The sequence below is a fragment of the Stigmatopora argus genome, chromosome 18, assembly GCF_051989625.1.
Source record: "Stigmatopora argus isolate UIUO_Sarg chromosome 18, RoL_Sarg_1.0, whole genome shotgun sequence".
NCBI lineage: Eukaryota > Metazoa > Chordata > Actinopteri > Syngnathiformes > Syngnathidae > Stigmatopora > Stigmatopora argus.
Genome location: NC_135404.1, coordinates 13,457,392 through 13,482,000, shown reverse-complemented (window position 1 = coordinate 13,482,000; position 24,609 = coordinate 13,457,392). Strand labels below are relative to the sequence as shown.

Here is a 24,609-nt window from a genome sequence, read left to right as displayed (position 1 = left end):
TGTGGGCCACGCGGATTACATCCTCTAATCTGCCTGTCATGAAAATCCAACCACAGATGGAGACAAAAAAACGGTGACAAAAAAAGGGAAAGCCCGTGGAACAACAATAGAGAAGTAAGAGAAAGAAATTCAGGATTTTTCAGAGGACGCCAAGATTAAAGCCCACCATGGCGTTTCCAGTAAGTCTGATTTATATCATTTTAAAAATCTGTTGAGAAATAAGACAGTTATAAAAGGTTCTGTCAAAACCTGAATGACTTTATCCAATGGTTGTTGAGATTGACGATTTAAAATGGTCCAATGTATAAAATATGGAGCTCCAGTGGCGCAATCGGTCAGCGCGCGGTACTTATAAGGCAGTATCCGCCGAGAGGCATGCCGAGGTTGTGAGTTCAAGCCTCACCTGGAGCAATTTCTATTGTTTTAAGTGGTGCTCAAGACATGGCTGAGGCGGGCACTCATCAAGAACCGTTACCAGTAAAATTAGAGCTTCTCATCGTCCACCTGACCAAATAGATCAGATGTCTCGAGCTGTCAAAGGTATCCAATGAAGTTCTTCCTCTGGCCAAGATGCATCTTACCACTCATAGATGTGAAAAGACAGCATGCACAATCTGACCAGATGTTTTGAGATGGTCCAAGTGACAGAATATGGAGCTCCAGTGGCGCAATTGGTCAGCGCGCGGTACTTATAAGGCAGTATCCGCCAAGAGGCATGCCGAGGTTGTGAGTTCGAGCCTCACCTGGAGCACTTTCTTTTGGTTTTAAGTGGTGCTCAAGTGTGGCTAAGGCAGGCACTCATCAAGAACTTCCCATCATCCACCCGACGAAATTGATCAGATGATTCGTGCTGTCAAAGGCATGCAAAAAAAAAGTTCTTCCTCTGGCCAAGATGCACCCTTCCACTCATAGATTTGAAAAGACAACATGCACAATCTGACTAGATGTTTTGAGATGGTTAAAATAATGGTATATGGAGCTCCAGTGGCGCAATCGGTCAGCGCGGGGTACTTATAAGGCAGTATCCGTCAAGAGTCATGCTGAGGTTGTGAGTTCGAGCCTCACCTGGAGCACTTTCTTTTGGTTTTAAGTGGTGCTCAGAACATGGCTGAGGCAGGCACTCATCAAGAACCATCACCAGTAAAACTAGAGCTTCTCATCGTCCACCTGACCGAATAGATCAGATGACTCAAGCTGTCAAAGGCATGGAATGAGTTACAAAAAAAGTTCTTCCTCTGGCCAAGATGCACCCTACCACTCATAGATGCAAAAAGACTGCATGCACAATCTGACCAGATATTTTGAGATGGTTAAAGAAACAAGATATCAAGCTCCAGTGGCGCAATCGGTCAGCGCACGGTACTTATAAGACAGTAACTTGCATAAGCTATGCTGAGGTTGTGAGTTCGAGCCTCACCTGGAGCAATTTTCTTTTGGTTTTAAGTGGTGCTCAGGACATGGCTGAAGCAGGCACTCCTCAAGAACTTCCCATCGTCCACCTGACCCAATAGATCAGATGTCTCGCGCTGTCAAAGGTATCCAATGAAGTTCTTCCTCTGGCCAAGATGCATCTTACCACTCATAGATGTGAAAACGCAACATGCACAATCTGACTAGATGTTTTGAGATGGTTAAAAGAATGGAATATGGAGCTCCAGTGGCGCAATCGGTCAGCGCGCGGTACTTATAAGACAGTATCCAGCGAGAGAAATGCCGAGGTTGTGAGTTCGAGCCTCACCTGGAGCAATTTTTTTAGTTTTAAGTGGTGCTCAGGACATGGCTGAGAGAGGCACTCATCAAGAACCATCACCAGTAAAACTGGAACATCCCATCATCCACTTGACCAAATAGATCAGATGACACGGGCTGTCAACGGCATGCAAAAAAACGTTCTTCCCCTGGCCAAGATGCACCCTACCACTCATAGACGTGAAAAGACAACATGCACATTCTGACTAGATGTTTTGAGATGGTTACAAAACTAGGATATCAAGCTCCAGTGGCGCAATCGGTCAGCGCGCGGTACTTATAAGGCAGTATCTGGCGAGAGGCATGCCGAGGTTGTGAGTTCGAGCCTCACCTGGAGCATTTTTCTTTTATTTTGAAGTGGTGCTCAGGACATGGCTGAGACAGGCACTCATCAAGAACTTCCCATCATCCACCTGACCAAATAGATCAGATGACTCGTGCTGTCAAAGGCATCCAATGAGTTACAAAAAAGTTCTTCCTCTGGCCAAGAGGCACCCTACCACTCATAGACATGAAAAGACAACACGCACAAGATGTTTTGAGATGGTTAAAGAAGTGGCATATGGAGCTCCAGTGGCGCAATTGGTCAGCGCGCGGTACTTATAAGACAGTATCCGGTAGGAGGCATGCCGAGGTTGTGAGTTCAAGCCTCACCTGGAGCATTTTATTTTATTTTGAAGTGGTGCTCAGGACATGGCTGAAGCAGGCACTCATCAAGATCCACCAGGGAGGGATAAAACTGCAAATTCCCATCATCCACTTAAATGATGGAGACTTCCCTATACCTAGGTTTCTATTACATACAGTATATGAAAATATGTCAACTTTACTGTGTGTGTTGCAGCCGCCAAAACAGCGCCAGCGCAGTGTCAGCATGGCGGGAGCCTTCCAAACTCGCGTCCCCTTTGCGGGACCTCCTCTGGAGAGACTGGCGTCCTTTGCCACTTCCAAGGGGTTCGACACAAACAACATCATTTTAGAACACCTTTTCTCTAGTAGTAGCCTCAAGTCTACACAAATCCAATTCCAATGGCTCTAATTTTCTCTTCTCTCTTATTTTTTTGGTCCAGCGAGAAAAAAGTCCACTTCGAGCGAGTCCACACAATTCCACCGAAAGGTCCACGGCGCCTCAGGAGGACGTCGGCCGCCCGAAGGCAATCCTGCATCCCCAAAATCCTGAGTCGCCGTCGTTCGTCCATACCCAAACAGATTTTCAGGTAATTTGATTTTTGTGGGAGGGTTGGCAGCGAATAATAATAATCTTTCCTTTCATTTTTTTTAATGGAAGCGTGCATAGCTGGCGGTCATCTTGGGTAGGGCAATCGGTCCGGGACATTATTTTAATGCCGTATTGGTGATGGAATCACATTTTAAAATTGGAGATTTTGTGGAGGGAGGGGGTGCTGGAGCAGTGTGGCTCTCTCGTTCTTAGATTTTTACAATTACGAACCGAAACTGCACGATTTTGCAATGTGGGTGTAAACCCATCGGATTTGAAACCCAATATTAGTTTGAACAGAAACTCCAATCTATTCTATGCCATGACATTTTTTATGAACAACTTTTTTTTCCTGACTAAGTCACGGTACAAGTAGGGGTGTGTTTGTATGCGTACACGTGTTCCTGTTTGTCGTGTCCGGGCAAGACGGGATCCACACCCTCCACCCTCGCTATCGTGCGTGATTCCTCCCTCTCCCGCGTTCCGGAGTCCCGCTATGGCGTTGGCGGCGGAACGCCGTGCGTTTACACACTTCCTTGGCCCGTGCACTCACCTCATTCACTTTGGCTTCCCAGGAAGTCGTCGCCGCGTCGATTTGGACGAGGAACGGAGACGCCCGTGCTCTTTTCCCAGGAAGTTTATTCCATTTATGGCTGAATAGGAGGAGGATTTTCCAGCTGCCGACACATTTTTTCCTGCACAAACAATAAGACAGAGCGGTTAGGGACGTTTTTGATCAGCAGTTCACCAAACTGGGTCGCATTGACTTCATGTTTTCTCAATTTGAATGCTCGGGTGCGAGGTGATGAACCACGACGTCGGGAGGAACCATATTTTAGGCTTGCCGGCGACGCTCGGATTCGCCGATCTCGGCCGAAAGGGGCCTTTTTGGGGTGACGGTATGTACGGCGCGTGGTTTTTAAAGGAGACCGAGTTCCGTCTGGGACGATGAGTCGCCGACGGGACGCCTATTGGGGCACGCTTAACAGGTGAGTGAGTAGACTTTCTGATTCGGAATCGGCCACGTGAGTCGATGGCGTGCGTACTTGTTGCCGCTTGTTGGCGGCATAGCTGCTCATCCGAACGCAATTCACGCTCAGGCGGCCATTTGTCACGGCGGGCGTGTGCGTTGTCGGGAAGGAATACGGAGGGAACGTGGAGGTATTTGGGATTTGTGACGCATCCGCTGGGTGGCTGAGAGAGAGAGTTTTCTCCAGATGGCGATGATGCTTTTATTACCCAGTGCACTTTTCTGTAAACATCTCAGCCGTGGAGGGAATGTGTGTTTTCTTTACTTCAAGTGATGAGTCATACGATAACGGGAGCAGGAGTTCCAAAAAACGTTTTTTTTTTCTTCCCAGGGGCACGGCCGACTGGTTCGGCGTGAGCAAGGACGGCGACGGCGGCCAGAGATGGAGGAGGAGGAGCCTGCAGCACTGCGGTCATCTCTACGGGGGTCTCAAGACTCGGGTGACCGGGGGTCTCGAACAAGAACACTTTTCCCTGGGCGGCGGCGGCGGCGGCGCCGAGAGCCCTCCTCCCCTCTACCTCTCAACCCGCCGCCCTGGCCCCTACAGCTATGGCGTGCAGCGGGTAAGCCTTTTGATGGACCGCGGCGGGCGTGAAATAAGTTCTTTCAACAGTTGTTTCCAATATGGCGTCCTACCTTGACTTACAATTTGCAACAAAGTGACTTTTTGTATGATTAGTTCGATCCCCGTGTTTTTTTTTGAATATACAGATCGTTGACCCTTTGGCTCGCGGTCGCGCCTTTCGCACGATGGAAGAGCTGGACGGCCCGTGCATGGCGGTGACCCTCGGCAACCCCGGCGCGGCCTCCCTCTGCTCCTTTTCCAGTTCCCGCTCGGCCCTCGGCAGGTTGCCACGGCGACGCAAACGGGAGTCGGTCGCCGTGATGAGCCTGAAAGCTGCTGCCGCTCTGATGAAGGTGATTTTAGTAAATAAATAAAGTTTAGGTCAAGTCAATCATTGAATGAGAGGAAGCTACTTCCTGGATGCTTGTTGATAGACCGCATCATTGGAGCAGATGGTCTACCGTAATGCAAAGCGACCATTCACGCGGAGCATCTGCTGCATGGAGGATTTTCCCATTGCTAATCCACTGACTCCCACCCACACGTGGAAAACATTTTTTGGGGCGGTTTGCCATTAGAGAGAGCGACCAATAAGATGGATGTTTACAGGGCCGCTCGTTGGGCGAAAGCGTCACCGGGCGATGTCGCCGGCGGAGTTTCTTGCCTCCCGGTTTCTTCGAAGACGACACGGTGGACTTCCCGGACGATTTGGACACGTCGTTCTTCGCCAGAGTGAGCGCTCTCCGCGTACAAAAAAGGCTCCTTTTGCCCGAAAAAGCGCCACTTTTCTGACTCTGGCGCCACAGGAGGGTTTGCCGGATGAGTTCTCCAGCTTCGCCGACGAGGTTTTTGAGACGGCCTCGGAGGCGGCGCGCCGGCCAGGGGAAGACGGCGAACTCGCCGGAGGGGCGCTCGACAGGGATGAGCTGGAGAGGAGTCACCTCATGCTGTGAGTTTGGGATTTCAGGCCGCGGCCAAAACTAGACGTCGAAAAGTTGAATATTGCGGCACATCGGCTCGGTATCGATGCCGTTTCAGACCCTTGGGAAAGGCAGTGTGGAAAACAGAGGCCTATACGATTGATATATATATCTATATTGCATCCAGGCCGTTAGAGCGAGGATGGCGAAAAGCAAAAGACGGCTCGCTCTTCCGACCCAAGGTGCCCGCCCACCAGGAAGCGGCGAGTCGGCGTCGCGGGCGTCGCATCGCCGTGCCCGTCAAGAAACTCCTGGCGCGAGAAAAGAGGCCTTACGGGCTGGGCATCGTCGGCCGTCTGACCAACCGCACGTACCGAAAGCGCATCAGCAGCTTTGTCAAGAGACAGATTGAAGACATGGATGATCACAGGTAAGCATTTGACTGCGGGTGCCACTAAATACAGTACGGTGACGGGTCTCCTGCTCTTGTGGTCGCCAGGCCTTTCTTCAGCTACTGGATCACATTTGTCCATTTCCTCATTACCGTCCTGGCGGTCAGCATCTACGGGATCGCTCCGGTGGGCTTCTCGCAACACGAGACCGTGGATTCAGTTGAGTAGAAATGCTGAGGTCATTTTCCAAAACAAATGGCCAGTCATAGTCTGTGTATTTTCTTCAATTGCCCATTTAGGTGTTGAGGAACAGGGGCGTGTATGAAAATGTGAAATTTGTGCAACAACAGAATTTCTGGATTGGTCCCAGCTCAGTAAGTACTTGCAATGACGTTTTCCACCACAGTACAAACTAGCGCTACTGCGTGAAATGACATCATGGGCAAAGAAATACGTAAAAGTGGCGATGGCGAGCGGCAACACAGTGTTTTTTTGTTTTGTGCCTAGGAGGCGCTGATCCACCTGGGAGCCAAATTTTCCCCTTGCATGCGTCAGGACGGCGAGATCCACAAGCTGGCCCAGGACAAAAGGTCCAAAGAGCGAGAGTCCGGCTGCTGCGTCAGGAACGATCGCTCGGGATGTTTGCAGACGTTACGAGAGGAGTGCTCAGTGAGTGCCTTCCGGCCTCGGAGAAGTCTTCTCCCAGGCTCATCCCTCTCCTCCTAGACCACCTTGGCGCTGTGGGTCAAATGGCCTCAGCACCCCAGCGCTCCGTATCTCAACGGTCAACCACGGCGGTTCGGTGCCGTCTGCCATCAGGATCCCAGGTAAACTCTCGTGGGTCCCAGGTGAAATCCCATTGGTCTGTCTATCGTGAGCGAGAGGGTGCTATACTTGTCCATTTTGTAGAATTTGCCAGGAGCCCGCCTCCGTTCCCCCTCACGAGTGGCCCGAAGACATCACCGAGTGGCCGGTGAGTTGAATGCTAAAAATAGCAAAAGGTGTCCGAGTTCAACGTGCGATGGGCAGGTATGCGAGCGCTACAATTTTGCTAACCAAAATGCCATTTGCAGGTGTGCACGCGTTACAGCTTTGCCAACCACACCAACCTCCCCCACATCGATTGCACCATCACGGGCCGGCCCTGCTGCATTGGAACCAAAGGACGGTGAGAACTATTTCCAGTGTTCTCATCTCCGTCAGAATCATTTTCCATCAAAGCCCCGTCCATTTCTAGTCTAAAAATGCGGTACAATGACTCCTCGGAATCGGCATTTTGAGACTTCCTATCCCGAATCGATGGCAATCCCTTGCGTGTATCTTTTCCAGATGCGAAATCACGTCCAGGGAATACTGCGACTTCATGCACGGGTATTTCCACGAAGAAGCCACTCTCTGCTCACAGGTAGGATGCCCACAAGTCCACAATTTGAGCTTTCAAAAATGCTAGCTTAAATGCACCACGGCCTGGAGAAAAAAGTGCTACCTTGGTTTCCATAGTAACCTTAATTAGCTAGAATCACGGGACAGACAAGTTTGTCCATCTACTGGTGCTAGGACTTGTCTTGGACCTCAAACTGGAGATTTCCAATGGATTTTTCAATCCATCTCGTCTGGTGGTTACGAGTAGCGCTCCTCTTTGTCCGCTAGGTGGCGTGCATGGACGACGTGTGCGGCCTGCTGCCTTTCCTCAACCCGGAGGTCCCGGACCAGTTCTCCCGACTGTGGCTGTCCCTCTTCCTTCATGCTGGGTCCAACAACTCACTCATTTATTCATATTTAGATATGTATATAGAATATAGATATATTTGTGCTCAGCTATAAAAAAAGGATTAACAAATATTATCACGTTAGCACGGTGGAGGAGTGTTTCGCACATCCGCCACGCAGTTCTGAGAAGATGATTTGTGCATTAAAGGGGCTTTTAATAAAATCCAATCAGGTTCACGGTGACTTATAAGATGTCAAATTTGAAAGCTAATCCAAGAATACAATTAAATGGATCAGTATTTGATTTTGGACGTTTTTTTTCGCCCACCCGTCCGCAGGGTCCTCCATTGCCTGGTATCGGTATTGTTCCAAATGACGGTGCTTCGAGACGTGGAAAAGCTGGCGGGCTGGCTGCGCATCTCCATCATCTACGTGCTCAGCGGCGTGACGGGGAACTTGGCCTCGGCCATCTTCCTGCCCTACAGAGCGGAGGTACCCGTCTTCAGTTCCGGCGTCTCTCCCGGACCTCGCCCGTGTCCAAAACGCCGTCAACGTGACCCGACCCACGTGGTGGCACGGCTAGGTGGGTCCCGCCGGGAGTCACTTCGGCATCCTGGCCTGCCTCTTCGTGGAACTCTTCCAGAGTTGGCAGATCCTGGAGAGGCCCTGGCGAGCGCTGGGGAAGCTGCTGGCCATCTCCCTCTTCTTCTTCTCCTTCGGTTTGCTCCCCTGGATCGACAACTTTGCCCACATTTGCGGTTTCGTCTCGGGGTTCTTCCTCTCCTTCGCCTTCCTGCCGTACATCAGGTGGGTGGAAGGCGGTCATCGTCATCCAATTCATCTTCCGATGCCATCAATATTTTCAATCGGCACATTCTTTTTCCTCCTTCTTCTTCAGTTTCGGCCGCTCCGACTTGTACCGCAAGAGGATCCAGATCTGCGTATTTCTGCTGGTTTTCGCGGCCCTGCTGTCTTCCCTGGCCGTCCTCTTCTACGTTTACCCCGTCAAGTGCGACTGGTGCGAGTATCTCACCTGCGTGCCCCTCACGGACAAGTTTTGCGACAAGTACGACCTCAACGCCAACCTGCTTTGACCCACTTGGCCAAAAACCAGTTTCCCGGGAAGGACAAAGTGCTGAATGCAACTAAAGCACTTTTATTTGTAAACAGTTTTGGACGGGGATTGAACATTTCTCTTTTGGATATCGGTCCTTTTCTTTTGGTTTGGACTTTGAAGGCGGAGACCATCATTTGACTGCGCTGGGCAAATATTGGCACCAGAACCCCTGACTCACGGCGTGCGGATATTTGATAAAGCCCGGCGTGCGCTCATTAACGTCAGGTGGCGAGCTGTATCAGGTCGGCCGCGCGTCTCACGCCCATCGGTCGCCACGAGCGGTTTGTGCAGATAGCGGCGTGGCCGAAACGTTATCTGCGAAGAGCTCGTCAGCAAAAAGACTAAAAAGCGAGGACTATTTCTGCTTAGTGTGGATTAGCTAGCTCACCGTGGACACTTGTGGCGCGGCGCTAGGCCTTAGCACGGGTGAATGGATGTCAAATAAAATCAAAAAATGGCCACTAACTCCATTTAGTGTTAAATCTGTCAAGTGAACTTAAGATTCTTTTGCGGGCCATAGTTAACAGCGTTCTCCTGGTTTGCTGCGGGCCAATAACAACAGTGTAGCGGGCGGCGAGTGGCCCCGGGGCCATAGTTAGGACACCCATCGGTGTCCTAACTTACTATTGGTGTAACACCTGACATAGATATTGGATAAGGCTATTGACTGGATGGGCACCTTCAACCTACTTTTTATTATTTTTTTGTTGACATGGCAAAACGTCTGTGTTGATTTTCATCCAATCACAAAAGCTCGCCACTAAAAGCACGCTAGCTTAACGTGGGCTTTTGTTTTGAAAGCGCAACCATGACTTGATTGTCCCGAGAACAGGAAACGACGGTAAAAAAAAGTGGAGAACTTTGAAGGAAAAGTCCACTCCAGCACTACAATACGGACTACAAATGTTAGAGGCCGGTGATTGGCATCTGGCGGAAGATAGGCCGCCGCCCACGTGTTGTTCGCCGATAACACGGGGGAGGGGGAACACCCCCGCCGCGGCCAGACTCTTTACCACTGCCGCTAGTTTAGCTCGGAAAGAAGGAAATAATCCAAGTCACTTTTTGATATTTTTGTCTTTGTCGCGATAACAATGGTTTGTTGATAGCTTGGATTTCCTCCATAGACCGCCATTTTTTCCCCAAGAGCGGTCGCTCGCCATGCTATCTAAGAAGGAGAAAGAGCTACTGGAAGGCGCGTGGGAGCGCCTGACTCCCGTGGCTAAATACATTGGAGCCGATGCGCTTCTTCGGTATGTCCGTCTTCAAATGTTATCATTTCTCCGTGCAATATTATCATTTGTATTATGTGTGATGTCATATCTGACCTGCTCAATGCAGATGAATGCAAATGAAAGAATTATTAAATAATGAAGTGGACTTTAAAAAAAAATAGCATTGAGGATTTTAGAAGGTCATTCCAATATTTATGTCAGGTGTTACACGAGTAGTAAGTCGTTGTTAAATAGTACATTGTCTTAAATGAATAAATATTAAATGCTTATTAAATGGCAGAAAGCTTTTGGACCAAGTGGGTGGGACTTAGCTATGAGTTGGGCTTAGCATTGCTACATGCGTAGCATCATTCTTTAGGATATTTGCCACAACAAAAATATTATCTGATGAACATGATTTGATCAAAGTACCCAAATTCCATAAGAACGAATCATGTCAACTGTTATTTAAAAGAAGAAGAATATTTTAGTAGGTGCAACATTCGGATCAATTCAAAATGTGTGGATAGCCTGTCTGCCATGAATATGTTTTGCAGAAAATAGGGGAAAAAATGAATTTTTCACAGGTACCTGTTTTCTTCAAGATGTCGTGACATCGGCTCCAACGCTCCTTTAAACTCTGATCGGGAGTTATTTGTTTCTTTGCTAACCTGGCAAAAAGGGGTGCTTTGTTACGTACGCTCCCATCTCAGCACAAATAAAAATACACACAATGAAGGGCTTTACGGTAGGAATATCATGGCATTTATCAGACAGTCATCCCTCGAATATGGCGGTTAATGTAGACCAAACATGGCCGCGATCATTGAAAAATCAATATATGTATATAAAAAACTTTTTTTTTCTCCAGTGCTGAGTCCTAGGAGAAAAAGTGGCTTCCGCTTACGAGTTTCAGCGTAGATTTTCACATTTTTATGAATTAAAAAAAATATTAAACAATTTAAATAATTAATAGCGGGGGGAAATCGCACAATAGCGATAATCGAGGGATTACTGTACTTTACCTTGGAAAACATAACTAAATTTTATGAAAAAAGAACGATATCAGACTTCGGTATTTACGATGACTCTCCAATGTCAAAACAGGAAAGATATTTTTTGTTAAAAACAATGAAAGAATTAGAAAGTAGTCTTGCTAGTTTCTTACCTAGGTCTACAATGTCTTCTGTGTCTGTCTTGCTACTGCAACCAAGAAATTTCCCAAGTACGGGATGAAATAAAATTCTAATCTCATCTAATATTCACACATGTAGTGCATGTATTAAAGGTGGCAACCTCTATTTGTTGGCACCATCGACGCCAATTCATTGAAGCTTGGGAGAAGTGACTGACTCTTTTTTTTCAACGTGTGTCTTTTCCAGAATGTTTACAACGGTGCCGGGCAGCAAAACCTACTTTTCCCACTTGGACATCCGCCCGGGCTCCGATCACCTCTTCACCCACGGGAAGAAGATTGTCCTGGCCATCGCCGAGGGGGCCCAAAACATCGGACGGCTGACGGAAACTCTGGCACCCCTGCAGACTTTGCACGCCTACCTTCTGCGGATAGACCCCTCCAATTTTAAGGTGTCCCAGCCACTTTGTCTGGGAGAAACGCAAGTGGGGCGGGCACGCTAACGCTAGCAGCTACCTATTCCAGAGTAGTAGTTATTGTCAATCCACTCTGTTGTGGTACTTGAGAAATTGATAGATTTACTTTTTATGGCCCTCGGCTAAAGGTCACATTGGGATGTTTAGCTAGGATTCCGAGATTTCTAAAGAAAGTTGACTGACTCTGGCCTTCCCCTACAGCATTTCTCCCACTGTATGCTGATCGCTTTGGCCGTTCACATGGGCGAAGACTTCAGCGAGGTTTTACACGCGGCAATGGACAAGTACCTGTCGGCTTTTGCCGCCGTCTTGGCTGAGAAATACAGATGAGGACGGGGCCGGGATGGATGGAAATTGGATGTACAGTGTTTATAGCCTATGCGCACTTTTGTGTCTTTTGTGTCTCTTCTTGTTATAATAAAATTGGAGAAAATGACACAAGGAATGGACTGGTCACTCAAAAGTAGCTGGGGTCAAATGTTTCTTTTTCAGAATTTGAAATGCCTGGGCTTTATCAGTAGACATTTTCTACAATATTACATGATGTAGTCTAGATAGGTTTGAAGATTAAATTCATGATTTATTTAGACCAGGGGTGTCAGACTCGGGTTGGTTCGCGGGCCGCGTTAACGTCAACTTGATTTCACGTGGGACGGACCATTTTAGATATCATATTTAGATTTTTTAAATAAATGGATTAAAAGAACTGGATTCAAAGCCCTGAATATTCTGTTTTTATAGATTTAAACAATGTTTATTTTATCTTTTTTTATATATTTTTAGATTTTACAAAATTATTTTTGAACTAAAAGCAGAAAAAATGGATTAAAAAATGACAATTATTGATTTAAAAGGGGGAAAATCAGGACATGTAATATAGATCTATACTCTTCATTTGAATTTGATCCTAAAACAGTAAGTCGGCACTCATCATTTACTTTCCCAGGCCACACAAAATGATGCGGCGGGCCAGATTTGGCCCCCGCGCCGCCACTTTGACACCTGTAATTTTGACAGTCAGTGAGGCGCTGACTGACGCGGTCAATGACCTGAAATTGTGGTATAAAATATTAATGTGGCACTGAAACTATGTTTTGAGTCGGATTGTGAAACACACTCACTTAAATGTCAAGTTTTTGCTATCGTGGCTTAGTCTGACATGAGCAAATATTCCTTTCTCCGCTGCCAACCTCCCCTTTCAAATGGATAGGACATCTACTCGGAAAAGACTCATTGAAATACACAGCAGAAGGATGATTATCGCTACCCGTACAAGTACTCAATGCTAATTATGAATCTCCTTGAAGCAGATATATATTGGGACTTTTTTGCCACCGTTAATGGGCTTTTGTTTTTCATTTAAAATTTCTTTCAGCTGTCGTATTAATTACCAACAAGACACACTAGGACCATTCTGCAGGCAGTGAATGAATGAAAACCATCCAGAAAAAAAGACATTCTTTGTAAATCGCATTTTTCAAGCATTTTTGAATGTTGTTTTTTTTTTTTTAGTTGAAAGTACATTTCTCCAAAGTCACTAGAAATGAAATAATCAATCCCATATTGGCTTTTGCTTTAGTCGTTTTTTATTTCTTTTGAGAGAAGTGAAACACATGGCAACACATGTCAAATCCCCATTTTGAGCTTCTGGATTTAGTGGTACTGCCTTCCCAGAGCGGACACCACCACGGACAAGAACTTCTGCCAGGAGGCCTGAATGTCAGGGTTGAAGCTGCTTCCCATTTTGGCGGCAATGACGATGGTCAAGCAGTCGGCCAGCAACTGCACAAGTACAAAGAAACCATTTGCTTTGCTTTACCGCCCAGATATCGGACTGCTATTTCTCCACGGGGGCACCTTGGCCTACCTTGAAGTTGTCGGGATCCACGTGGAGCTTCTCGGAGTGCAAGATGCTCAACTCGGCGTAGGTTTCCTTGATGCTGTCCATGTTCTTCAGGGCCCGGTCAAGACCGTGGAGGATCTTGGTGCCGTGGGCAGCGATCTGGGGGTTGTTCTTGATGGCCTCGGCGTTGTAGAGGTTGCCGAAGGCGCCAAAGTACCTCTGGGTCCAGGGGTAGACGATCAGGCACCTGTGGGAGGCAGCCCGATCGTTGGGGTCAACAAGAAGGCGCCCTGCGATTGGACATTTGCGTCCTCGTACCTGCACAGGGCCTTGGGGCCGTCGTCCTCGTAGACCAGGCCGCCCATGATGCCGCTGATGGCGGCGCGCTCTTGATCGGTCCACACAACCATGTTGCTGTTTCTTTCTTTCTTTGCTTCGGGCTTGAAGAAAAAAAAGGCTGAATGGCGTTGGGGACGGAGGAGGTCCTCTATTTAAATGTCTTGGAGGTCTCCCCGCCCTTGAGGGGAAGCCGCGCTGATAGGCTGGAGATGGAGCGTGCCAGATAACGTCGAGTCTTCCAGAACCTTCTAGATGCTTCTGCATGGGTGGTTTTCTTCTATGGGCTAGTGTCTATTTCAAAAGCCATTTCCATTTTATTTGGTCCGGGCAGTTCAGGATGAAAACGACTTCCTCAGATGTTGATTCAAGTGTGTACTTGAATTCATGCAAATGGACTCATTTTGTCTCCAAGTGCACGCCGCATCTTGAGGCGCTTCGAGGAGCCATCTCACAATGGAATTCATTTCGAAAATACTTTGTCCGTTTTTTTGTGTACGTATCTTAGCCATCCCACTTGGCTTAAGAATAACATTCACATTTGTGACTGTTGCGGAAATGAGTCCAGGCAGATGAATGTATAAACAGAAAAATTGCTAGAGTTGACATGCTGGCTAAACAGCAAATGTGGTAAAGTTACCATGTGTTTTTTTTATTATTAGTTTGATTGAAATTCATTTCAAATCAAACTGCCATGGAATGATCACCTTTCAGTGCCTTTGGATTGGATTGGATTGGATAACTTTATTCATCCCGTGTTCGGGAAATTTCATTGTCACAGTAGCAAGAAAAGGCATAGTTATAAATTAGATGGTGATCCAAGTCTAATCCGTTTGGAATGAGCCTCGTCAATGGCAGCCAAGGTCAAATTTATAGAAAACATTCAAAGCGTTTGAATATTAGCAAGGATGTCAATGTGTTTCCTTAATTGTAGCGTTACAAGCGGCAAAATACCGAACTTACTGTGCGATCAATGTCAAACTATCACCCTCAATGCAGCCATATACTTATGAGTTTTTAACTGTTTAGCAATTACGATGGCAATAGTTGAAATCATAAAGAAGGTTCGCAAATAATTCCATTCGTTCTTTGTGTTTACAGTATTAAACATTAACCACCATTTCACTCTTTTTGGGATGATATTTGGAGAAGGCTGCGGTCCTAATTTTCAATTTATCCTAATTTGTCCCCATTCAAACATATGCTTTGGGCCTTCTTATATGTGTTATCTAGAAAAAAGCAGGCCGGCGTTATCTTTAGGAGCGCCCCCTCCACCCACTAATCCACTGCCAAAATTCGCACATGTTTTTGTTACAAAGATAGCACAAGGTTGCTGACAGGTCTAATATATGCAAACATAAAAATAACTCATAACTAATTTACTAAAGAGTAAAACCAAATGAGCCTTTTTGCTCCTTCAATTGGGAACTTATGGTTTTCCAGCTAAAAAATGGACAGTAGCAATACACAAATAAATATATATTTATATATAAATTCAGGTCTCAAGGAGATCAAAATCAACTTCATATTCATATTACACATTACGCAGAATGAAAAGCATCGCATATGGCCAATGTATCATTTGCAAAATTCACATACTATAGTATTTTGGTGGTTGTTGTTTTTTTTAAATCATTGGAAATATGAGATGACAAGACTAGGCAGTATTTATACTGCCAGTATAAATATATATAAAGTATCGGAATGTCCGCATTAGTCTTTTACTCGTATTTTAGTATGTCATCTCATTTATTCATAAAATAACGAAAAGTTGGTTGTTTTTCACAAATCATTTTGACCATCAATTTTCCATTTTCATAGTCAGATTTTCTATATGAATTTGTGTGCACATTGTAAGGAAGGGCCAGCGGTCCATTTAAAAAGGTACTTTTGATTTTTTTACGTTACCAGGACATGAGCATGTGAAATATATTTCATAACACATGAAAATAAAGCCCAATAAAAGGGCACAACAGGCAAAATTGGAGCCATTGATAAGGGCCACAGATGGGACCTGGCAACAATGGATGCCAAAGAGCGGCTTATTTTTATAGGCTGGTGAGCTGCATGTCTTTTAGTGTAAATACCCCATAATACAATGCACCTTATATTAGGGCAGTTTTAATTTTGAAATTTGATGACTGTGGCTTAAAGCCAGGTACGGTTTATAGTCCAAAAGTACATCATAAATTATTATGAAGCAACAAAATTTACCAAACATTTTGGTAGCTTGTGCTAACGTACATTCGTCTCGTCCAGTCAAAAAGAATTGGACGTCTAGCGACATCAATGGCAGCCACTCAGTCAACATAGATACTAATCCAGTGGAAAAATAATATTTTTCTTAAATAGTGAGATCTTTTAAAACTATATATCAGTACTTGCAGGGCCTTAAACGCTTACTCATTGAGATACACAGTACCACGATATATTGCCACTCATCAATGTTATGTACAGTACACCTGTTCAATTCTGGAATCTTCTCTCGAACCGAATTAAGAGTTTTAAATAGAGAGTGTCCTTACATTATAGAAGTGCGCCATCAATTTTAGCACTCTTTATTTGCTTGGGCAGGGGGAGGCTCCACCAGGTCTTTGTAGCCCAGTTTTTCCAGAGGTTCCTTTGTCATAAGCTGACTGCGAGAAGCAACAAACAAACAAAATTAGCTCACGGTGCATTTCAGTCACGTGAAAAGTACGTTTAAACCCACTGTTTCATGCGGCACTCAAGGTAGTCTTTGGATTGAAGTCGGCACTTGGAATTATCAAAACGTCTCTCCCGCAAACATTTCATGAAAGTCTCTTTGAAGGATTTACACTCTCCTGGAATTCAAAATGAACTTTATTAGCACACGAGCACCACGTTTCAACCATGCTACTTGCTGGGGGTCATTACAACTAATCACAAGGATTGTGCGTTTCATAACTAAAGAAATATAGAATATGACATGTTGTCAGATAGGCTTAACGTACCAAAGTGGTCTAATGGAAACGATCCTTTGTCGGGGGCTTTAGGTTGGAAGCTTTTTGAGCCGAAATTCATGGCAGTCGACATGTTTGTTTGGGGGGGAACACGAAGTTAAAGAACCGTCGCAGGTGTGACGTAGGGCGCGGCGCGTAAATGGTACATCATAGCTCCAATTTACAGACATTAATAGTCGAGCCTTGCACAAACGATGACCTACTACAGACACTTCTGTTGACATTTTTTTGATGAAGGAATGGCTTTGAGGCAGAATTTGCAATTATAACCTAAAAGTACATTTAATGAATGATATCTACCACAAACGTGTGCAAACTAAAAAACACATGTATTTACTTTTTTCGACAAAATACACGTTCAGCGTCAGTCCTCCCAGTTTCAATCAACTGTTGCTGTCTGCTGTTCCATTCTGTCAATAAAGGAGCATTTCTTTCTTTTTTTTTAGATTGAGTGTATTTATTTCAATGAAGGAACCTCACCACTGGGTGTCGCAGTAAACAAGAATCGGAGGAGGGAGGATACATCCGAGTCAAATCAACCCCGCAGAGCAGCATCATTAATTAAGCCATCACATCAGAGGGAGGGGGATGAGGAGAGGGAGTGGGATGGGGGAGCAGAGAGAGGGGGGACACAGGAGGGAGGCAGAGAAAGAGGAAGGGGAGAAAGGGAGGTAGAGCGCAGCATCCGTCAGACAGACAGACCGACCGACCGACAGACCGAAGGACAGACAGGTGATGGTGCGCTCTGTCTGTTTGCCTCCAGTCGGCGAATACGCTCGTCTCGGTGGAGGTGGTGAAAGCTGACCATGGAACCGGAGGGAGACAACCGGCTCCTGCAAGACGTGCTGGCCAGATCGGACAACGAGACGTGCGCGGACTGCGGAAACCCAGGTATGGGAGGAAAGTCTTTCTTGACCGGGATGATGCTCCCTTTGGCATGGCACAAAGGGATGCTCACTGTCAAATTCAGCATCATGGAAACAGACGCTAACAGCTTTTGCACTTTGTTTTCAATAAATGCCAATAGCTTCTGGATAGAAATCAGCGCACGTGTGTTTTGGTGGCGTCTTTATTGTGGCTTAGCAATGTTATGAGCAGGCATACGGTAGGTAGCGTTGCCTAATAAAAGTGCTTTGTTCCTGGTAGCGGGATGATGTGCCAGTGGGATGATGTGCTTGCTATAAACATCAGTAGCAGTTTTGCTGCTTCCATTCATTTTGGATTCCAGATGTGAAATGATCGGGCAGAGACACCTCGGCTTGTCTGTGGATCTAAACACGCTATAGCGTGTCCGTCGTCGACGCTCAACGTGGTGAAGACGTCACTTGTTGGGTGGTCGATAATATTAAAATGAAGACGGTCCTACAAAAAGTAGCTCTTTGAAATCCCTTTTTAAAGGCGACATCTGAACATTATTTAGAATTTAAGCCAATTGGAAATCGAGATCAATCCGATGAAAAAAAACGTAAGCATCACAAGTGACCGTGTCCACAGAAAACATTGAAACGAGCAGATTGCCCTCAACTTCAGAGGATCTTCGCTTTTTTAGACATCATGTCCGCCCACTGTTTGTTGTCCTGTATGTCGCTGTTCTCCTCGAAATGAGCTGAAGCCAAAATGGGTTCCAGGATGGGCTTTCGGCCCAGCACTTGGAGCCCGGCCTGCCCGAGATGCCTGGCACGGTACTACCCCCGAGGACGAGCGTCTTTTTGTGCCAGCCTCGCCGTGGCAGCCTTGGATTGGATTGCAAAGCGGCCGGAATTCAAATTGCCAGCTTCTACAACTGGGTCAGAAGTGGAATAAAATAGGATGATGTCATACAGCCATCTTTTCAATATTGGTCATCGGTTTGGCTTTCTGGTGCCGCCTCCAAAGTATTGTTCTGCTCTTTTAGGAATTTAAACCTTGTAATATTTCCTATGCCGAACGCTCGCAATCCAATCTGCGCCACTTCCTGTAAATTGCGCGCGTTCCGGCAAGGTGGTCTCCGCTTTCATACGTCATAAAACTGAGCCAAGGGATCGATAAAGACGATTGGTGGGTGTCTAACCCCACTTTCATGCTATGTTAACGGATAGCGATCTCGTTGCTAGACGGCCAGTCTTTTGGAAAAATACTCACTCTTCCCCTCGCATCTTTAATATCTTATTACTTTTTTTTTTTACTGGGTAGTGCTGATAGGTTAAGCCGGCCGCTGCCATGACTACAGGATATATTTCCGTTTATAGCATTTGCAGCTCAGCAATGTTGCGCCCTTTAGCAAGGACACAAAAAAATGACTTTTATCCCCAGTCGGAAAATATCAGCATTTTTGTTTGTAGTTGAGATTCTGGAAGCAATTGACAGGTTGCAACTCATTTTGCACATTTTTTTCTTTATAATAAGAATTTTTATGTCGCCAACAATAATCATCCACGAGTGGACGTCAAAGGAGTCAATGGGTCAAGTCATGTCTGATTTAGGCATGATTGAATGACTTTACATTGAAGAATGCAAAGAAATAAAAGGGAAAAAAATCTATATTTTGCATATTTTAAAAATAAACTGTTACGAGTACAGTACTGGCCAATACTGGACGGCAGGGTATCGGTAGCAAGAGCCAAACGGGATTGGAAAAACACAAAGTTGCCATATGGACATTTATTCATGTCCATTTTCGATTTTCGGAAATAATTGACATGACAAAGCTAACTTCTTTTTCTTTATTTGTTCTTGTTGTTTTTGTCTTGTCTCGTCACACCCGCGTCGGGTGACTCAGACAGCGATGACCTCACGGCTGGATGCGTGGCTCAGACAACATTTTGTCTTTGTCTGTCTTTGAAATATACATATTTGAAGGGCATGTATGAGGAAAATGGACCTTTTCATGGCTTTTATTTCAGTCGTTTGGAAAGGGCTGGATGAGGAGGGTGACTAGTAGTGCACGGTTACGCTTTTCTTGGTTCTTGATACGATTTGGACGACAAAAGAAGAAAAGAAAAAATGCTTCCTTTCCCTTTGAGTGGCTCTTTGGCTGTCATTTGTCTCCCAGGAGTGCCACACACTCCTTTTTTATGCGGGCAGGCGCATGTCCTAATAGTCTGGGAGAGACGGCAGCTGTCGAGCGTGCGGATAACGTGGTGGTTTTGGAGTGTCGCTCCTCCTGGACATTCTCCATCTCTGCTTCACTCGTCCAGCCATGACTAAAACGGGCTCTTGCATTTGCACCAAAAGCGAAAAGGAGCAGTTAGCATGTTGTTTACCCGTCGGCAGGAATGAAATATATTGCTTTTGTGAGCCCACTTTGATGGAGCTAGTGAGATGTCCCCCTTTGTCAATCTGCGATGACATTTGATAAGGTCTGGTTCCCGTCCTGAAGATAATCCGGATATCCTTTGAACGACACACGTTGCCTATTGGATTGATTGGTAGCCATAATTCTTGCGGTGCGTCTGTACCTTGTCGCCAACCCAGCGCTCTTGGATCTGGCGGCTTGTTGACCTCCCGTCTCTCCCCCTTCCTCCCCTCTTGTCTCCCGCCTGCAGAGCCGGACTGGGCGTCGCTGACACTGGGTGTGTTTGTTTGCCAGGCCTGCTCGCTCCTCCACCGCTCCATCCCTCACCTCAGCAGGCTAAAGTCCGTTCGAGACACGTGGGAGGCCGGCGATGTGGAGGTGAGCAAATGCCGAGGGCAGGGGCGACACCCAGGGGATGCTAGCACGGACCTTTTGGCAATTTCCCAGAAGATGCCTCTCGCTCCAAATACAGGACGGCTTCATAATGACGCACTCGTCTCCACCGAAACGCGACTCGTTTGTCTCATTGTGCATTCTCTCTCCCAGGTTATGGCCGATTTGGGCAACGCCGTCGCCAAAGCCAAATACGAGCAAAATGTTCCCGCTTTCTACTACAGACCAACGCACACGGATTGCAAGTAAGTACCCACGTCCCGTGCTCGGCCATTTAACGCACGTCCGTTCTACATCGGAATGGGTGTCCTCTAAAGTACATGTCATTTTGTGTGGCCCGGGTAAGTAAATGATGAGTGCCGACTTTCTGTTTTAGGATCAAATTAAAATGAAGAGTATAAATGTATATTACATTTCCTGATTTTCCCCCTTTTAAATCAATAATTGTCATTTTTTAATCCATTTATTCTGTGTTTTTTGTTCAAAAATCATTTTGTAAAATATAAAAATATAAAAAAAGCTAAAATAAACATTGTTTTAGATCTATAAAAAACTGAATATTCAGGGTTTTTAATCCAGTTCTTTTAATCCATTCATGAAAAAAAAATCTAAATATTATATCTAAAATGGTCTGGCGCATGTGAAATCAAGTTGACGTTAAAGCGGCCCTCGAACCAACCCGAGTCTGACACCCTTGCTCAAAAGAGTCGGTCAGTGCACGGTAACGATATGTACGCGGATGGAAAAATAGGCGGTTGGCCTTTTGATACGTCCCGTCGACGGCTCGCCAACGCTGAGCGAGATACTAAACGCCACGGTGCTTTCCAGGATGCTCCGAGAGCAGTGGATCAGAGCCAAGTACGAGAGGAACGAATTTGAGCTCATCGAGAAGCAAGAACCGTACACGGCCGGTACGTTCCACGTCTTGCCTTCTTACAATTAGCGGTCTGTTTTTTTGTTTTTGTTTTGGAGACGGGCCATCGGCAGTAAGTCAGCCTCCGCGCTAGGTCAATGTCGCCATTGATCGCGAGAACGGAGGGGGCGGGAGGGGAGCGTAGCGGGAAGGAGTCGAGCGAGGGTGGCGATTGATTGAAGAGGCAACCCACCGCCGTTTCCTGTGGGAACGTGGCAGAGACAAAGGCGCGACGCACTGCGGCCCGCCCGCCCGACCAAGACAAAGAGCGAGTGGGAGGACAATTGCCACTTTGGGCCAGAAGACAAAAGCCAGGCGGCCAATTGTCAGGGAAAAAATGGCAAATGGAAATGGAGAGCACCGGGGAGGGAGAATAGAAGGTCTACAATTAGCATATGTAGCATCTTGTACAGTACATATGCCAATACGTGGGCTTTAATGCCTGAAACGGCTGTGCCACTCAATATTTAAGGACCGGTAATAACGGTCTCCTGTGCCATTACCTAAGATTGGCGCTAATGACTCCGCTAAATATGCTAAACACACTGTGAGATGTCTAACTGCCAATTTCTCTGCCTGTCATTTTTTGAAGCCAGCTTCCATTTGGCCTCCTACAGGGATGAAACCAGAAAATATAACTTTGAATGTTTCCAATGTGACCATAATTAGCCTATTTTTCAGTAGAAAAAGAACGGGGAAAACCTCAACAATGGGAGCTTAGCTTTTAGCCAGAATGGCGTCGAGAGGCATCAAATATTCCTAAAAAGTCAATAATCAGGCCTCTCCTTCCCAAAATGTTCCTCCGGCCTTCCGTGTTCCAACATCTCCATCTTTCAGGATACCGCGAGGGGTTTCTATGGAAACGAGGACGAGACAACGGTCAGTTCTTCAGCCGAAAGTTCATCCTGTCTGAGAGGGAGGGGGCCTTAAAATACTTCAACAAGCAGGATGTGAGCAATACTTTGATGAAAACAACAACAAGAAGAAAAGGTCAAAGCTTTTTACAGTCTATTTGTGTGTGACGTTGCGTAAGGCCAGGGATCCCAAGGCGGTCCTGAAAATCGAAACCCTCAACGCCACCTTCCAGCCGGCCAAGATCGGCAACCCTTGCGGTCTGCAGATCACCTACCTGAAAGACAACAGCACGAGGAACATTTTTGTCTACCACAGCGACGCTAAGGTGCGTTAGCACGCGATGCTACGACAGTATTATCGTTTTCTTATGTAGGACATGAACAACTTTCCTCAAAGCAAGGTTTTGTTTGCCTGAAGCTGTCTGACACGTTTTGTTGTTGTTGTTGTTGTTGTTGTTGTTTTGAACCAGGAAATGATCGACTGGTTCAACGCCATCCGAGCGGCCAGGTTCCACTACCTTCAAGTGGCCTTCCCTGGAGCGGGTAATGACGAGGTGATGACTTTTTTTGGACACTGTAATAACACAAATTGTGCTTTTTGGTCGTATTTTCATGTTTCTGAAAGCATATGGATGGCACTTTAAAATGCTCCCTATGTTTCTTTTTCAGCTGGTGCCAAAATTGACCCGAAACTTCATGAAGGAAGGCTTTATGGAGAAGACTGGCCCAAAGGTTCGGCACCAATTCTTCGTTTTTTTGGGGGTACCTGTTTAATGATTTTTCTGGTGCAGCACACAGAGGGGTTCAAGAAGAGGTGGTTCACCATGGACGACAGACGGCTAATGTACTTTAAAGACCCCTTGGTGAGCTGGGCTAACCTATTTTGATAGTGTTGGGCATACGTCACTCATCCGCCATATTGTTCCAGGACGCCTACGCCCGCGGCGAAGTCTTCATCGGTAGCAAGGAGAACAGTTACACCGTTCTGCCTGGCCTGCCGCCGACCATCCAGGGCTACCACTGGAACCACGGCATCACCATCGTCACCCCGGACAGGAAGTTCCTGTTCGCCTGCGAGACCGAGGCCGAGCAACGAGATTGGATCGCGGCCTTCCAGAGGGTCATCAATCGGCCGATGAGGCCGCAGGAATACGCAGGTACGGGGACTCCAAACTCGTACCGATAGGGCACTAAAATCGTAGTTTTCGAGATCTAGTTTCCAGCCTTGCTCAAGATGGCCGCAATCAATGCACGGGACAATCGCCCCTACCAACATGGCCGCCTTGAGGCCATGAAAGATCTTAACATACAAATATTCTACAATCAAAACAATGACTTGAAAATGACCTTTATATCTTAATTTTGCGAGGCATGTTATGAATTTGTTACTGAGTAAAAAACTGAGCTGGTCATGTCACTTTTTAATATATTTTCTGTTGTATGTTCTTATTTTTGGGGGCCAGTGGAGGCTCATTTTAAACACAAACCCTGAGGCCTTTAAGAGCATCAAGAAAGATTGGAATTGGTCTACTTTCATTGAGATCAGCAACGTTGTGACCACGGACTGCGGTAAAGGGGACGGGCGGCGTTTCCAGGTGTGGTAAACCACCATCCATAACGACAAATGATAAGTAACCACACACAGGTAGGTGTATCCTATATTATTGGATGAGTAACGTGTGTGAGATAGGCTATCCTCCCTTTGGATTTCTGTCTCATGAAGGCTTTAATCTTCCTGAACTCTAATGTTATAAAGTGATTCCTACACTGGATGAGTACTGACTGTTACATTGTTAATTTATTGACTGTAGGATGTGTTTGTGTATTTTGGTACGGTTTAAGTGGGTTTGAAGCACTGACGTTGAAACCGTCTACATTTGCAAAGTGCTTTTGTTCACCAATATGCATTAAAACATGCAGAAACGCTCAGCGGTCAGCCTCTTATTATCATAGCTGCTGGAAAGTTCTTCTTAATCTCATGCAGTATATGACAGTTGTTGCCTTTGTTTGTTCTCGGGAACGTTATATAATTGCTCTTGTCAAACTGTTTCCGCTGTTTGGAAGGATTGTAATGTGATGGCCTGATGGCACTGTTTTATTTCATTTTTAATATTTTAAATAAATAAAACTCAATACCACATCTGAACTTGTAATGTGATTTATTTTTTTGGTCTGGTGTTTTGAAATATTCAATTTCATTGTCGTCTTTGTTTGTTGGTTTCCCGTTTGTATTTAAAATTAGATTTGTAGTTTTATATTTCCTCCACTAAAATACTCTTAACTTCTGAATTATGAATGTTTCACATAGTTTTTGGTTTAAAACAAACCTTATTAACATGGATAGAACTTCGACTGGATGTTAAAATAGCCTTTTTAAGTCGTTTGAAATGTATTACATTGCGAGGCACACTTTACATTGACTACTACAATGTTATATTTAGCAAAAAGCAATATGGCCGACAAAAATATACTATAACATTGTTTATTTTCC

The 24,609-nt window shown here is 45.9% G+C and overlaps 5 protein-coding genes and 7 non-coding genes across 16 annotated transcripts in view; 10 read left to right on the top strand and 2 right to left on the bottom strand.

Annotated features, from left to right (window-relative positions):
* cox19 (cytochrome c oxidase assembly factor COX19) overlaps nt 1-16,817 on the bottom strand; it is a 30,538-nt gene extending 13,721 nt beyond the window's left edge. The window contains exons 1-5 of one of the 3 annotated variants that reach the window (XR_013306009.1): nt 16,676-16,817; nt 16,414-16,525; nt 16,229-16,339; nt 10,505-10,584; nt 3,522-3,663 (exon numbers count right to left, since the gene is read on the bottom strand). Coding sequence is in view for 1 of the 3 variants with exons in the window: in XM_077625102.1 (XP_077481228.1) it covers nt 16,252-16,339; nt 16,414-16,525; nt 16,676-16,757 (282 nt within the window). In the remaining 2 variants the exon portion in view is untranslated. Of the gene's footprint in view, nt 1-3,281; nt 3,664-10,504; nt 10,585-14,998; nt 16,340-16,413; nt 16,526-16,675 lie in introns of those variants that run through there. The other 2 variants (XR_013306010.1, XM_077625102.1) reach the window with 2 other exon arrangements.
* On the top strand, nt 21-9,167 carry rhbdf1b (rhomboid 5 homolog 1b (Drosophila)). 3 transcript variants are annotated; one of them, XM_077625085.1, is made up of 19 exons: nt 21-179; nt 2,594-2,703; nt 2,820-2,966; nt 4,330-4,561; nt 4,710-4,916; nt 5,173-5,295; nt 5,370-5,512; nt 5,671-5,913; nt 5,983-6,094; nt 6,175-6,249; nt 6,383-6,544; nt 6,602-6,702; nt 6,785-6,848; nt 6,949-7,043; nt 7,205-7,280; nt 7,526-7,626; nt 7,924-8,168; nt 8,229-8,392; nt 8,484-9,167. In XM_077625085.1, exons 1-19 carry the CDS (start codon nt 168-170, stop codon nt 8,838-8,840), a joined length of 2,769 nt encoding a protein of 922 aa, XP_077481211.1. In that variant the 5' UTR covers nt 21-167; the 3' UTR covers nt 8,841-9,167. The 3 variants fall into 3 exon arrangements, with proteins under 3 accessions (XP_077481211.1, XP_077481212.1, XP_077481210.1); XM_077625086.1 differs by having other exon boundaries at nt 7,924-8,077; nt 8,169-8,392; nt 8,484-8,826; XM_077625084.1 differs by having other exon boundaries at nt 7,924-8,392.
* Nucleotides 317-411, top strand: trnai-uau (transfer RNA isoleucine (anticodon UAU)). The gene is made up of 2 exons: nt 317-354; nt 376-411. It is a non-coding gene; the product is annotated as a tRNA-Ile (tRNA).
* trnai-uau (transfer RNA isoleucine (anticodon UAU)) lies at nt 657-751 on the top strand. The gene is made up of 2 exons: nt 657-694; nt 716-751. It is a non-coding gene; the product is annotated as a tRNA-Ile (tRNA).
* On the top strand, nt 979-1,073 carry trnai-uau (transfer RNA isoleucine (anticodon UAU)). The gene is made up of 2 exons: nt 979-1,016; nt 1,038-1,073. It is a non-coding gene; the product is annotated as a tRNA-Ile (tRNA).
* On the top strand, nt 1,331-1,425 carry trnai-uau (transfer RNA isoleucine (anticodon UAU)). Its single transcript has 2 exons — nt 1,331-1,368; nt 1,390-1,425. It is a non-coding gene; the product is annotated as a tRNA-Ile (tRNA).
* On the top strand, nt 1,652-1,746 carry trnai-uau (transfer RNA isoleucine (anticodon UAU)). Its single transcript has 2 exons — nt 1,652-1,689; nt 1,711-1,746. It is a non-coding gene; the product is annotated as a tRNA-Ile (tRNA).
* trnai-uau (transfer RNA isoleucine (anticodon UAU)) lies at nt 1,994-2,088 on the top strand. The gene is made up of 2 exons: nt 1,994-2,031; nt 2,053-2,088. It is a non-coding gene; the product is annotated as a tRNA-Ile (tRNA).
* trnai-uau (transfer RNA isoleucine (anticodon UAU)) lies at nt 2,317-2,411 on the top strand. Its single transcript has 2 exons — nt 2,317-2,354; nt 2,376-2,411. It is a non-coding gene; the product is annotated as a tRNA-Ile (tRNA).
* hbae4 (hemoglobin alpha embryonic-4) lies at nt 9,326-11,959 on the top strand. Its single transcript, XM_077625100.1, has 3 exons — nt 9,326-9,952; nt 11,296-11,500; nt 11,726-11,959. Exons 1-3 carry the CDS (start codon nt 9,861-9,863, stop codon nt 11,852-11,854), a joined length of 426 nt encoding a protein of 141 aa, XP_077481226.1. The 5' UTR covers nt 9,326-9,860; the 3' UTR covers nt 11,855-11,959.
* On the bottom strand, nt 13,093-13,853 carry LOC144092391 (hemoglobin subunit beta-1-like). The gene is made up of 3 exons (XM_077625099.1): nt 13,686-13,853; nt 13,392-13,614; nt 13,093-13,306 (listed from the first exon to the last, which is right to left on the bottom strand). Exons 1-3 carry the CDS (start codon nt 13,775-13,777, stop codon nt 13,178-13,180), a joined length of 444 nt encoding a protein of 147 aa, XP_077481225.1. The 5' UTR covers nt 13,778-13,853; the 3' UTR covers nt 13,093-13,177.
* Nucleotides 16,818-17,336: 519 nt separating the features above from the next.
* Nucleotides 17,337-24,258, top strand: LOC144093268 (arf-GAP with dual PH domain-containing protein 1). The gene is made up of 11 exons (XM_077626637.1): nt 17,337-17,575; nt 20,209-20,336; nt 20,505-20,596; nt 21,180-21,262; nt 22,102-22,214; nt 22,298-22,444; nt 22,589-22,672; nt 22,788-22,850; nt 22,910-22,981; nt 23,047-23,275; nt 23,582-24,258. The coding sequence occupies exons 1-11, from the start codon at nt 17,491-17,493 to the stop codon at nt 23,608-23,610; spliced, it is 1,125 nt and encodes a 374-aa protein (XP_077482763.1). The 5' UTR covers nt 17,337-17,490; the 3' UTR covers nt 23,611-24,258.
* Nucleotides 24,259-24,609: the final 351 nt, after the last annotated feature.

Coding starts and splice junctions, on each gene's coding strand:
- LOC144093268 (XM_077626637.1), top strand. CDS start 17,491: ATGGAACCGGAGGGAGACAACCGGCTCCTGCAAGACGTGCTGGCCAGA. Junction 20,597..21,179: donor CCAACGCACACGGATTGCAA/GTAAGTACCCAC, acceptor GGTGCTTTCCAG/GATGCTCCGAGAGCAGTGGA. Junction 22,982..23,046: donor TGTACTTTAAAGACCCCTTG/GTGAGCTGGGCT, acceptor ATATTGTTCCAG/GACGCCTACGCCCGCGGCGA.
- rhbdf1b (XM_077625084.1), top strand. Junction 4,917..5,172: donor CTGCTGCCGCTCTGATGAAG/GTGATTTTAGTA, acceptor GGATGTTTACAG/GGCCGCTCGTTGGGCGAAAG. Junction 7,281..7,525: donor AAGCCACTCTCTGCTCACAG/GTAGGATGCCCA, acceptor TTTGTCCGCTAG/GTGGCGTGCATGGACGACGT.
- hbae4 (XM_077625100.1), top strand. CDS start 9,861: ATGCTATCTAAGAAGGAGAAAGAGCTACTGGAAGGCGCGTGGGAGCGC. Junction 9,953..11,295: donor GGAGCCGATGCGCTTCTTCG/GTATGTCCGTCT, acceptor TGTCTTTTCCAG/AATGTTTACAACGGTGCCGG. Junction 11,501..11,725: donor TAGACCCCTCCAATTTTAAG/GTGTCCCAGCCA, acceptor CTTCCCCTACAG/CATTTCTCCCACTGTATGCT.
- LOC144092391 (XM_077625099.1), bottom strand. CDS start 13,777: ATGGTTGTGTGGACCGATCAAGAGCGCGCCGCCATCAGCGGCATCATG. Junction 13,615..13,685: donor GGCCCCAAGGCCCTGTGCAG/GTACGAGGACGC, acceptor TGCCTCCCACAG/GTGCCTGATCGTCTACCCCT. Junction 13,307..13,391: donor TGGATCCCGACAACTTCAAG/GTAGGCCAAGGT, acceptor GTACTTGTGCAG/TTGCTGGCCGACTGCTTGAC.